General features: G+C 47.0%; 1 protein-coding gene across 1 annotated transcript; it reads left to right on the top strand.

Annotated features, from left to right (window-relative positions):
• The first annotated feature begins 2,503 nt into the window (after positions 1 to 2,503).
• On the top strand, positions 2,504 to 7,951 carry LOC113766754. Its single transcript, XM_027310910.1, has one exon. The coding sequence runs from the start codon at positions 2,504 to 2,506 to the stop codon at positions 7,949 to 7,951; it is 5,448 nt and encodes a 1,815-aa protein (XP_027166711.1).
• Positions 7,952 to 14,097: the final 6,146 nt, after the last annotated feature.

Below are 14,097 nucleotides of genomic sequence, written 5' to 3'. Positions count from 1 at the left end.
TAGTTTTTTTTTTATTTTCTTTTATTCGATCTAACTCTTTTTTTTAGATTTTATTTATCAAATTTGGAATTTCTTGAGTTTATTTGGTAAATCTCACCATAATATTCAGAATTGAAAAAATTAATCAATAGATTTGACGATCACAAGCATGCATAGATATTCGTGAGGTTACAATTATTTTATCTCATTTTTTAAACTATTTTTTAGAATTTTACAGTGTAATTTTTATCTGTTTTTCATATCTATAGTATCCACTTTTCAGATGATGTAACTTATGCCATTAATACAAAATTTAATAAAATTATAATGTTTTACAAAAAAAAATCTGATATAAATAAAATTTTAAGCTTTGTTTGAATTACATTTTTCTGAATTTTTTGTAAAAGAAATACTGTAGCGATTTAATATATGTAAAATAAAAAAGTGATTGAAAAATATATGCACAAAAAACGTAGGAATTTTTTTTAAAAAAAATTACAATCCAAAAACAAACTTAAATTTTCGAAGGGCGGCGGCTGCCGCCACTCCACTGTCTCATCGGCTCATGAGCAGGAAAGTATTTCCCTATGCGAATTTCATAATTTCCCACTGTAAAATAATTGACAAACGACCAGCTGGTCCTGTGGATGTGACATTGCATTATTGCCCTTTCTAATATAGAGAGTTCTTGAATTGATCCAAAAAAATTCAGATCTCTTCCGATTCGCATAATTGCATGCATTTGTTTTCTCCTTCGCTTTTAGATTTCCCAAACAATTGGGACCGATGATATATCAAAAGGAGCCGCCAGCCCTTCGTCTCCATGCGCCCATTTCTCTTTCTCATCCTATTTCTTTGGCCGGCTGCATCGTCGGAACAAACATGATAAGAAGGAGATAAGCCACCATAAACCCCACTGGTGAAATCAACTTAATTATCCATGAGTTGTCTTAGTCCAATAACTTGTACCCAGCAAACAAATGATACAAGCTATAAGTGCCGACAACCAACTTCAAGTGCCATGTTTTATGCTTTTTTTTTTCCTTACAAAAATTGTAGGAAATTAATATGCCAATTTTGAAGAACTAAGATCAAAATTAAAATAACATTTGAATGAAATTGTAAATTAAAAGAGGTTGAGTTTTACAATTTAAAAGAAGAAAAATGATTAACTATTTTACTAAAGTGCACATATAAAATGAGAAAATGGTCTCACTCCTTGTTTTTCCTTTTTTTTTTTTTGGAAAAATACACTTTACCCCCTATGGTTTAATATTTTTTCACATAATTCTCCTATAGTTTCAAAAGATACACATACCCCTCTCATGATTTGAATTAAAGTCTTAAAATGACTGAATTTGTATTCCATAATGGAGTCAACTAGAATGTTAAAAATACTCTTATGTAAAGTTAAAAATTATTTATAACCATAAAAGATTATGTATATATTTTAAAAATTATAAGGGGATTATATGGTAAAACACTAAACTATAAGGGGACTATATAGTAAAATATAAAACTATACGATGTTAGAGTGTCATGCATATTATATTTATATTTTTTTATCAGTTCAGTCATTTTAGGTTTTAAACAAGGGCAATTTCGATATTTTCATGGGTTTCATTGCAAATAATCACTTTTGTCACTTTGAAACTTTAATGCAAATTATGAGGGGGTTATATATAGTATTTGAAACTATAGGGAGGTTATGTAAAAAATCAATAAATCACAAGAGAGTTAAGTGTATTTTGCCCTTTTTTTTCTCTCCACTTTCTATTTGATAAATTCATGTCCTTATTTTGTAGTAAACAAGTATCGCAATTTTTACTTGCATTGGTTGCAATTATAGGTGGCAAATGAATCCATTTAACTAAATTGACCCATACCCGCCTGAGGATGCTCACCTCGGCCGCCCCGCATGTCCGAGGTGACCTCACCTCGTCCGACATCAGAGCTCACCCGTGCCTCGGGGATATCCCTTAAGCTCGGCCGGATCCCTAGTCTACCGTGTAGGTGACCTCGGCACCTCCACCTCAGCTGCACGCGGACGAGGCAAGTCACCTGACATCATCCGGGATCAGTGCTTTATCTGAAAAGCACTGTCGCACTTAATGACTACTGCAAAGGACTCCTCGTCACCCTGTCCAGGCGGCTACAGTGTCAGAGTCAGACCTCCTGACACGGGACAGAGCCGTAATGACCAGAGGGTGGGTCCCACCAGCATAAGCCCTCCGCTTTGTCCTCTACTCTCCCTCTATAAATACCCCAGACACACTCCCAACAAGTAAGCACACACTGTTCATTTGCTCATACTCTAGCTTATTTCTCGTTCTCATACTAACTTGATCGTCGGAGTGATCCCAGGGGAGAAGCCCCGCCATTCACTTCGGACAAGGAGGTTGACTTCGGATCCAGGAGTTCACCTCACCTCATCTCAGAGAGGACTGATTCAGGTCGGTCTAGCTACCAACCAAAAATCGCCTCTTCAACTGGCGCCGTCTGTGGGAACGAGATAGCTATTAAAATGAGATCCACGCGCTCCAGAAGCGGAAGAGTTCCCTCAACTGGGGCTGGGCAGACCTCGGGTGCCCAGCAAGACCGCATATCTGAAGAGCCAGGGTCCCAAAGGACCCAGCCCAACAATGAGGACGCCATCGCCAAGATGGCCGAGTTTGTATCAGACAACCCTAACATTTTTGAGGAGCTAGGAAGGTACCTCAAAAGGCAGGGGAAAGAAAAAGCCGAGTCTTCCAAGAGGAGACCGACGAAGTCCCCTGAAGTGCCCTCAGGCGAGGACTCCGAAGATGGGCGTCTATCTCGGAGCACCTCCAGGCGAGTCTCATCCAAGGCAACCTCCAAGATTGCCTCCATCTCCCGAGCGTTTTCTCGGGGACTACTGGGAAAACGAGCCGAGGACCCACCTCGGCGCCCCGGGGGCCTAGCTACTGACTACATGAGGGCTCCGCCCTTCACTGATGACATCAATGGGGAGATGGTACCCCCAAACTTTAAGCTTCCAAATTTGCACACCTACGACGGCCGAGGTGACCCCGAGGATCACCTCCGCGCCTTCATCTCCGCATTCCGACTCTACTGCGTCCCCGACGCCGTGATCTGTCGGGCTTTCCCCATCTTCCTGCACGGGACCGCCCGGAAGTGGTTCTGGAGTTTAGAACCGGGGAGCATTTCCTCCCTGGATGAGCTGATAGACCGGTTCATCCACCGCTTTGTGTCGTCTCGACCAATAACAAAGACTTCAGCTTACCTCTTGAACCTACAACAGGGTCAGGGCGAGTCACTTCGCTCGTACGCCCAAAGGTTCAACGAGGAGAATGTACAGATACCTGACCAGAACGAGCAAGTAACTATTGCTGCCTTCACCAACGGGTTAGTAGCAGGGATCTTTAACACCGAAATCCATCGGCAGTACCCCCGTACACTCCGGGAGCTCTGGGAAAGAGTGGACCAGGGAATCCGAAGTGAAGATGTAAATCGCATGAAGCGAGAAGCCCAAGCATCTCGTACGGGGCAAGATCCCCGGAGGAGGAAAGACACTGGCCGAGGTGAACCAGGCCCAAGTGGCACTTCAAACCAACCCCGAGACCGCCGAAGTGTCTTCGACCGGATCGTGAAAGGCAGATCGTCCACCTCGGACGCCGAGCTGACGCCCCTCAATTCGAGCCGGACCCACGTCCTGGCTGTGATGAGGCAGAATCACCTCGGCCGCAACCCTCCCGAAATTCCGGGGAGGAGAGATAAGAGGAACTCGAACCTCTACTGTGCCTACCACCGTGATGTAGGACACGAGACTGAAGACTGCAATGACCTGAAGCGGGAAATCGAAAATTTGATCCGGCAAGGATACCTGAAGCAATTCGTCCGCAAGGATGGAGGCTTCAACCGAAGCGTCTCCCACCGGGAGAACCGGGGCCCCCGCCGAGACGACCGACGGGACACGAACATGCATTGCCGAGGTCCCGAAGACCGTAGGGAGGACAAGCAGCCCCCACGCGATGGCTCACCGGGCTACGGCCCCAACATCGCCGGGGTGATCAACACCATCGCGGGAGGACCAACGGGAGGAGACAGCCAGAACTCCCGGAAGCGGACCTACCGCCAGGCCGAGATGGAGGTGGCCGAGCCGAGCTCTCGGCTGTCCGAGGTCATCACCTACGGTCCCGCTGACCCCGTTCCTGCGGCCTCCAGCAATCATGAAGCTCTTGTGATTGAAGTCCTCACCAACAACTACGTAGTCAAAAAGGTCTACGTAGACCCCGGAAGCTCGGTAGACGTCTTGTACTACCGGACTTTCGAAAGTTTGAAGCTGACAAGGGAGCAACTCACTCCTGTCAGAACTCCCCTCGTGGGATTCGGGGGACACGTCGTCCACCCGGAAGGCATGTTGACCCTGGTGGTAACAATCGGGCGTCATCCACGCTGCCGAACTGTGCCTGTCAGTTTTGCAGTGGTCAAAGCAGACTCCCCCTACAATATGCTGATAGGCCGGCCCACGCTCAATGCCTTGAGAGCCGTATACTCCACCTACCACCTGAGCTTTAAATTCCCAACATCTGCGGGGGTGGCCGAGGTAAGCAGCGATGTGGGCGCCGCCCGGGAGTGCTACCTCGCCACCATTCAAGCAGCAGTCACCCCCCGGCCCTCACCGAGGTCAGAAGAAAAGAGGCCAGCGGTCCTCTCCATAGACTGCATCGACCCTCAGAAGGCAGAAGAGCCCAACAGGCTGGAGCCAGGGGATGAAGTGGAACTGGTGGTAGTGGATGAAGCGAAACCTGACCAAGTGGTCCAGGTAGGGGCGGGACTCCCCCCACCCCTGAAAGAAGAAATGATTTCCCTGATCAAAGACCACCGAGACGTCTTCGCGTGGTCCGCGGATGAAGTGGTCGGAGTGCCACCCGAGCTCATGACTCACCAACTCAACGTTGACCCGCAGGCCCGACCTGTGCGACAGAAACGAAGGCACTTCGGCCCCGAACGTAGCCAAGCCATATCGGATGAGGTCGACAAGCTCTTGCCGGCCAAGATGATCCACGAGGTCCAATATCCCACCTGGCTGTCCAATCCAGTCATGGTAAAAAAGGACACCGGGGGATGGAGAATGTGTGTTGACTTCACCGACCTCAACAAGGCCTGCCCCAAAGATTGCTATCCTCTGCCAAGGATAGACGCCCTCGTCGACGCGGCGATGGGGTATGAAATCCTCTGCTTCCTAGATGCCTTCAAAGGGTATCATCAAATAGGAATGAGTGAGGAGGACCAAGAGAAAACGGCGTTCTACACCGACCGAGGTACTTATTGTTACACTACCATGCCCTTCGGGCTAAAGAACGCCGGGGCGACCTACCAAAGGCTGATCAACCGACTCTTCCAGAATCAGATCGGCCGCAATGTGGAGGCCTATGTGGATGACATCCTCGTTAAAAGCCTCACCACTTCATCCTTTCTGTCAGACGTGAGGGAAGTCTTTGGTGTCCTGCGAGACTCGAGGATGAAGCTGAATCCCAAGAAGTGCGTCTTCGGCGTCACCTCGGGAAAATTCTTGGGGTATCTGGTTTCCCACCGGGGAATCGAGGCCAACCCCGACAAGGTGAAAGCCATTCATGACATGTCTCCACCCCGGAACATCCGAGAAGTCCAACGGCTGAATGGACGCCTGGCCGCGCTGAATCGCTTCCTGTCCCAATCAGCTGAGAAAGCTCTGCCTTTCTTTAAGGTGCTGAAAAATGCTGACCAGTTCGCCTGGACTGAGGAGTGTCAGGCTGCTTTCGACCAGCTGAAGCAGTACTTGCATCACCTACCAACTCTCGCTTCACCTCGGCCCGAGGAGAAGCTCTACCTCTACCTCTCCGCAGCCGACGAGGCTGTCAGCGCTGTGCTCATCCGAGATGAGGGCACCCAAGTGCCGGTCTACTATGTCAGCCGAGCTCTCCGCGGACCGGAGACCCGATACACTCAGGTGGAAAAACTGGTGCTGGGACTAGTTCACGCCGCTCGGCGGCTGAAGCCCTATTTCTTGGCTCATCCCATATCCGTCAGGACCGACCAACCTCTTCGACAGATACTGGTTCGACCCGAGGCCTCCGGGCGCCTCACCAAGTGGGCTGTCGAATTGGGAGAATATGACTTGTCCTACGAGCCACGCACCGCCATAAAAGCTCAAGCTTTAGCTGACTTCCTTGCTGAGCTCACCTTCACGGAAGGTCCGGAGTCCACTTCAGCCTTACCCGAGGTGTCCACCTCATCCCTGTGGACATTGTATGTCGATGGATCCTCTAATGGAGACGGCTGCGGAGCCGGACTGCTCCTGGAAGGACCTCAGGGGGAGGTTTGCTCTTACGCCCTCCGCTTTGACTTCCCGGCCACCAACAATGAAGCCGAGTACGAGGCTCTAATCGCTGGACTCCAGCTAGCCCGCAAGCTCGGCGCCCAGCAAATCCATGTCCGCAGTGACTCCCAGCTCGTGGTACGCCAAGTTATTGGTGAGTACGAGGCCAAGGATGAGACCATGCAACGGTACCTCTCCAAAGTTCACCAACTCACCTCGTACTTCAAGTCATTCGAAATCCAAAGGATCCCTCGGTCCCAGAATAAGCGAGCCGACGCCTTATCCCGGCTGGCTTCCACTTCATTCTCTGACCTCAACAAAACCGTCTTGGTGGAGGTCCTGAGTGAACCAGGGTACGTGGAAGAGGTGGCCTGCCCCGTGCACTCTGAAGAAACTTGGATGACCCCGTTCATCCTTTTCTTAGGTCAAGGAGTCCTTCCCGAAGACCGAGCTGAAGCAAGGAAGATACAACGCAAAGCCCCTCGGTATGCGCTCCGCGAGGGAGAACTATATAAGCGCTCCTACCTCGGCCCATGGTTGAGGTGTGTCACCCCCGAGGCAGGACGCGAGGTCCTCCACGAGATCCACGAGGGCCTATGTGGGGCTCACATCGGCCACAGGATGCTGGCTAAGAAGGCTATGCTCCTGGGATATTTTTGGCCCTCACTTCGGCAAGACTCTCAGGACCTCGTTCTCGGCTGCCCTTCCTGCCAAGTCCACGCACCCGAGCACCACCAGCCTTCAAATTTCATGGTCCCCATCACTTCACCCTGGCCGTTTGAGCAATGGGGGACAGACATCATAGGTCCCTTCCCCAAAGCCGTCGGGGGTTATACTTTCTTAGTAACCGCTGTGGATTACTTCACCAAGTGGGTCGAGGCCGAGCCACTTCGGACCATCTCAGGGCTGGCCATTCAAAAATTCTTTTGGAAGTGCATTATCTGCCGCTTCGGCATACCTCAGATCATCATTTCGGACAATGGGAGACAGTTTGCCGAGAACCCATTCAAGACTTGGTGCGAGAACCTCGGCATCAAACAACACTTCACTTCGGTAGGCCACCCTCAGGCCAATGGTCAAGCAGAGAACTTCAACCGAACTCTCCTGCATGGTCTCAAGACCCGACTACACCAAGCTGGGTCATCTTGGGTGGAGGAACTCCCCAGTGTCCTGTGGTCGTATCGAACCACGCCGAGGTCAGCGACGCAAGAGACCCCATTCTCCCTGACCTACGGCGCCGAGGCGGTCATCCCGGCTGAGATCCTTACCCCCAGCCCTCGGCTGGCAGCCTATGCCGCCGAGGTGAACGACGAAGAGAGGCAGCTGGACCTCGACCTCGTCGAAGAACGAAGGAACCTCGCCTCAGCCCGGATAGCTTCTTACAAGAACACACTGGCACACTACTACAATGCCCGCGTAAAACATCGTAGATTCCAACCTGGAGACTTGGTTCTGAGAAAAAACTCGATCAGCCGAGCTGAGCCCCAAGGCAAACTGTGTCCGAAATGGGAAGGCCCCTACCGGGTTGTCGAGTCTAATCTTAAGGGATATTGTAAGTTAAGCTACCGAGATGGCTCATTAGTGCCGAGGTCTTGGCACGCCGAGAACCTCAGATTGTATTATGTTTGAATTTTTAATCAAGTTATGACTTCGGAAATTGTGTTATTCTTCAACATCGGTATTACGCTATCAAAAAATAAGGGGGACAAGCAAGGGATGAAGTCAAAGCAAAGCAAGAAATTAAAGAGCTGAGATGAGAAGAAACAGACTTTCATTCAACAGAGGTGTTACAAAAAATACAAAGCCGAGGTCTGAGTGCTGCTCAACACTTCACCTCGGCCACCCCCTTAGAGCCTACGAGCCTAAACCCCCGTATCGGCTGCATCCCCGGTCTTGGCTCCCTCCCGGGGATCCTTTTCTTCGGCCTCCTTTCCGCCGGAGTGAAGTTCATCTCCATGCTCTTTGCCGACGTCTCCTTCGACGTCGTCCCCTCCGGCTTCGTCTCCCTCAGCGTCCTCTCCTCCAGCTTCTTCCACTTCCACCTCCTCGAACACTTCGTCGAGTTCGGACAACCACTTGTTGAACTCGACCTGGACTTCGGCCAAGTTCCTTCCCGCCTGGATGCCTTCGGCCATCCGATCGCATAGCTCCTTGGAGTCCTCGTTATAGCTGGTATGGTTTTTCAGAGACTCCAAGACTTCGGAGGGGAGGTGAGCCGCAGCCTCGTCAACGGCCGATGTGAAGCCAAACATGAAGTTAGGCGTAAGTAGTTGGCCGAGGTCCTTGATGAAGGCCTCGGACTTCCGAAAAGCGTCTACGGCCGAGGCTCCGGCACCCTCGAGAGCTTGCTCGTGGGATTTCTTCACCTCGTCCCCCCTCTTCTGCTCCTCTTCGAGGGCCGATCTGAGACTGTTCATAGTAGCCGCGGCCTCCTCATCTCTCACCTCGGCCTCCTTAAGCCGTCTTTCGAGCTCGGCCTTCTCGGACTCGGACACCAACAGTTTTTTCTCCAACTTGGAGATTTGATTTTGCAGCTTGCCGGTGTCCTGTTCCTCGACCAGAGCACAGTAGCGGTGTGCCATCTCGGCCACAAAGGCCGAGGTGGAAGCTGTGGACACCATGAGGCTCTGGACCATCTCAGCCGGAGTTAGTTTCTTCATAAACTCCAAATCCCTTGGCAAAGGGGAGTGCATTACTAGCTCTTGGGCGACCCGAGGATGCTGGCACCTGTCGTTGACAGAAATCTTCCAGTCCGGGCACCAATGCCCGCCGGGGTGCGTCTTGTCGTCTCCGCGAAACACTGGGGGGCTATGGAAACGATTCCATAGCGAGGTCCCCGACACCGGGTTGACTGGAGGCTTCAGCTGCTTGCCTCGGCCAGAAGGAGGTGTGACTGTTGTGACAACTCCAAGGGGAACTCCCTCTGGCACGGACGAGGTGGACCCCGTAGCAGCGGTGGCCGAGCTGCTTTGACCAACCGGGGTGGGAGTGCTCTTGGCCGCCGAGGTCTTGGCAGCCTGCCCTTGCGATTTCTTCTTCGGCGGAGGTGCCGACGTCTCATCAGAGCTCTTCCTCTTCTGCCTTTTGGCCACTTCGGACGAGCCCGATACGACGATGTCGGACAGTTTAGTCACTGCACAAAAAACAAATATTATCATATGTCTTAGCCGAAGTGAAAGCAAAGTTATGAAAGAAAATTACAAGGAATCTTAAGTTTGGTGGAAGTGAAGGGAGCTCTGTCAGGACGGAGCAAAGCTCGGCTGATTCCCCCGTCAACCAGCACGGCTTCGGGGTAGTCCAGACTGTATATCCGAAGTCCCGACCTCATCAGCTCCGGCCGGAATGATCTCGTACCCCGACCGGAAAGGGTACTTGTTCATCACCTTCACGGCCCTATCTCTTCGGATGCGACTTCTAAACTTCGGCATCTTGCCGAAGTCGATGTTGGCTAGGTCCTCGGGAGCGACAGGCTCCAGGGCGTCCTCGTCGTGTGGTGTCTCGACGCCGAGCTCCTCGTTGTAGTCCACCTCGGAACCACCCTCGCTCATCTCGGATGACTCCAACTCCGAGGCTGCCCCACTGGCTCCCGCCTCGGTTGATCCCTTCTCAGAACTCGGGGTCGACCCTTCCGAACTAGATGTCGTCGCTTCTTCCCCAGGATCCGGCCTCACCTCGGTCAGGTGGCTCGGAGTTATGGTCTCTTTGTGGGTCTTAGCCGTTTTGGCCATGGGTGAAAGACGAAATAAGAAAGAAGAAGGGTACTTACTATTGCCTACGGAACTGGACGAAGTGGATGACCTCGGATCTGATCTCGGCTACTACTCCGATCTCGGCTACTATATTGACCTCGGCTACGCTCGCGAACTTTGCGGGTCTCGGATGAAAATGAAAGGTGTGAGAAGTGCGATGAGGGGGACCCCCCCTATTTATAAGGGTTTGGGGAGAATCCGAAGAGGCGGCAAGAATGCGAAAGGACGGCCACGTTCGAATTCAAAACGTCGTGCCTCCCTCTCTCCTCATTAATACCCCGTCCTTTCAGCTGACACCCTCTGCACGAAACGTCCCACTACTTCACGACGCGACGGTTACCAGTGACCACGTCCTGTCAACTGACACGTCCACGTGTCGCGTCCCCGCATCTTCCGGGGCAGTTTCGGGACTCCGGCTCTCTACGACTTCGGCACAAGAAAGCCTCGGAACCTCCCTAGCCCGGAGCTCCCGAGGCTTGGGGGGCTTATTGAGGATGCTCACCTCGGCCGCCCCGCATGTCCGAGGTGACCTCACCTCGTCCGACATCAGAGCTCACCCGTGCCTCGGGGATATCCCTTAAGCTCGGCCGGATCCCTAGTCTACCGTGTAGGTGACCTCGGCACCTCCACCTCAGCTGCACGCGGACGAGGCAAGTCACCTGACATCATCCGGGATCAGTGCTTTATCTGAAAAGCACTGTCGCACTTAATGACTACTGCAAAGGACTCCTCGTCACCCTGTCCAGGCGGCTACAGTGTCAGAGTCAGACCTCCTGACACGGGACAGAGCCGTAATGACCAGAGGGTGGGTCCCACCAGCATAAGCCCTCCGCTTTGTCCTCTACTCTCCCTCTATAAATACCCCAGACACACTCCCAACAAGTAAGCACACACTGTTCATTTGCTCATACTCTAGCTTATTTCTCGTTCTCATACTAACTTGATCGTCGGAGTGATCCCAGGGGAGAAGCCCCGCCATTCACTTCGGACAAGGAGGTTGACTTCGGATCCAGGAGTTCACCTCACCTCATCTCAGAGAGGACTGATTCAGGTCGGTCTAGCTACCAACCAAAAATCGCCTCTTCACCGCCCATGAATATATGGATATGGGTATCTTAAGTTTTTGCATATGGGTATAAATGGATTATCCAATAATACCCATTTAAATAAATGGGTATTATTGATAACCCATCAAATCCAATTAATCCATTTAGAATTATCTTCCCCCAAGCATTCTCTCTTCTCCCACCCATTTTTTTTTTTCAGATTCTTCATTTTGTTATGATGTTAACTATTTTTGTTTCATTATTATTATCATTGGTTGGTTTTATCTTATCATTTTTTTTTCTCTTAGTTTGTTAACTTACTCTTTAGTGTTACCAATTTATGACAAGTTTTAGCCTCTTTTCCTACTTTTTCAAAATGAAATTTTAAATTTACACATGAAAAAAATGCTAGGAGTTTAAAATTTTTGGATTAAATTTTTATGTTAACTTTTATAGTACTTAGTTCAAATTTTTATATTCTGATTGTTCAATTATTAAATAGCATGTAATTTTACGACATAGAGTACGGATGGAAAAAAATTTGGTAATTAGGCTTATTGAGCATTATAAGTAAATATTTAAAACTAATGATGGGTGTAAAAGGTGGCATAAATTGATAACCTAGTTTGCAAAATGAATTTAAATGAGTTTATAAAAAATTAAAATAAATGGGTTATAAATGAGTAATTGGGTTATCCAATTCATTTTTGGCTTGCCTATTTATACCCATTTAATTAAATAGGTATAAATGGGTTGACTTACTTATACCTGTTATCCATTTTTGCCAACCCAAACCCGTCCAAATCATCCATTTTAACACCTCTAGTTGCAATACTGGTAAGGAGAATAAGGGGGCAAAGTGGGGCAACAATATAATTTTTTGTGGGGTTCAATAACATATTCAATCCGCTTGCACCCAAAATTGTGTGTTGGCTCCAAATCAATCTTGTTTTCGAGTTTTATTTGTTTATTCTGTGATTAAACCTTTTCCAAATTCAAACGAGTTGAACATGAATAATAGCATTGCTGTTTCTAATTGTCTATTCTGGAAATGCATGTACTTAGCACATGATTTTGCGGGAAAAAAAAAACATAAATGTTTAGGTACAAAACCTGTTAAAGCAAAAAGATAAGTGAAAGACGGAACTGCTAGTTTAGATAGATTTGAAAATTTTTGTTTTGTCAGCTGTGAGATTGATAAAAAGGAGAAAAAAGACAAAAGTACTTCGCTCTCTTACGGTTAATCCAAAAAAAAAAAAAAAGATTATGGAGTAGAAGATTGGAAGAAATACTTCGCTCCATTTAAGTTAATTAAAGGAAGATTGTGGTTTTGTTGTATTGGCACTGTCAAAATGCTTGCGGTTTTTTTTTAACTTTTTTATATTAAACAAAAGGATTGCAGGGTTTTGTGGAGATCTTTTTATTGTATTTAGGACAACAGGTATTTTTGTCATAGAAATCAGGGTAATTTTAGAAATTAGTACCATTTAACGGCAAATGTTGAGGTTGACTAACACAAGTACTAAAATTGGAGTTTGGGGTGGAGGGTATGGTTAAGTGGTGAGGTGGAAGGAATTGTAAGTATGAAGTTTTGAATTTAAGACATCTCATTTAAAAAAACAAAAGTACTAAATGGCACAAAATCAACGTTAGAGACTGTAGTGCAAAGCATCCCAAAAGTTTTGGGGGCTTATTGCTTTTAACCCTGGAAAACTTTTATTAGATCATCATAGTTTCCTAATTATCCATGGGCGCACTATAAAAGTTTAGGTTATGTTTGGATTGCAATTTTTTGAAATTTTTGTAAAAAATAAACTGTAGCGATTTCATATATGTGAGGTAAAAAAGTGATTAAAAAATGTGTTTATGGAAAACGTATAGATTTTTTGATAAAAAATCTCTTTCTAAACAAGGCATTAATTTTTTTAGTATCAAACTCAGGTTATTTATAAGAATTCCCCCATAGAATTCCAAATTTTATTATCTTTTTCTCACTTTGTTCCCTCATTAGTTAAATTCACCAATATCTATACTACATATAAAGTCTAAGGAAAGGGTTTGTGGTTAACTTTGGGATTAACATTTATGATCACTTTATGAACTTCCTTTTTCACCCTTATAAAAGGGTTAATACCACTTTGTCCCCCCAAACTTTGGACGATTACCCACTTCAGTCCCTAAACTTCAAAATGGGACACTTAAGTCCCTAAATTTATAAATACATCCCACTTAAGGAAAATTGTTAACAAATCCTGAATGCCGTTGGTGGTCGAAGTGTCCCATTTTATAAGGGTTTAGGGATTTAAGTGTCACATTTTATAAATTTAGGGACTTAAGTGGGAGGTATTTATAAGTTTAGGGACTTAAGTGTCCCATTTTAAAGTTTAGGGACTGAAGTGGGTAATCGTCCAAAGTTTGGGGGGACAAAGTGGAATTAACCCCTTATAAAAACTACTTTAACTTTAACTACCTATATCTACTCATGATTATTTTTACTTTCAACTATTTAAATATATGTTTTCAACATAACTACCCCTAAACATTATAACTACCAATATAAAATTATTTTATGAAAATCATTTAGAAGATTAAAGTTTGCTTCAGTAATAAAAACTTTATTTAAAATATATGACCATAAAAATTATGTATTTTTTGATTGCACACACATTGGGTGTGTATTGAGCACTTGTAAAAAAAAAATGCCTCTGTAGTAAACCGTTGAACTTTGAGAAAAGTGCCTTTTAGCATTACAAAATCTATATCTTTAAAATAATAAAACATGTGTAGGTAGTTAACTTGGTGTTAGTTTTGTGTGTTTTCAAATTTACCCTTACTTACTCTAGGAAATGAAAGGGTGGGGTAAATACCTTTTGTCACTTTTTAAACTTCCATTTTTATCCTCACAAAATTAAATTTTATCCTAACTATCCAATTATATATAACCAACATAATTTTTGTTGCAACTACCAATAAGTTTAAA

Source organism: Coffea eugenioides, chromosome 3 (genome assembly GCF_003713205.1).
Source record: "Coffea eugenioides isolate CCC68of chromosome 3, Ceug_1.0, whole genome shotgun sequence".
Taxonomy (NCBI): Eukaryota; Viridiplantae; Streptophyta; class Magnoliopsida; order Gentianales; family Rubiaceae; genus Coffea; species Coffea eugenioides.
The sequence above is the reverse complement of the archived record's forward strand: the minus strand, read 5'-3'. Positions and strand labels throughout refer to the sequence as shown.

Bases quoted from the DNA above. Each gene is read 5' to 3' on its own strand.
- LOC113766754 (XM_027310910.1), top strand. From the start codon at position 2,504: ATGAGATCCACGCGCTCCAGAAGCGGAAGAGTTCCCTCAACTGGGGCT.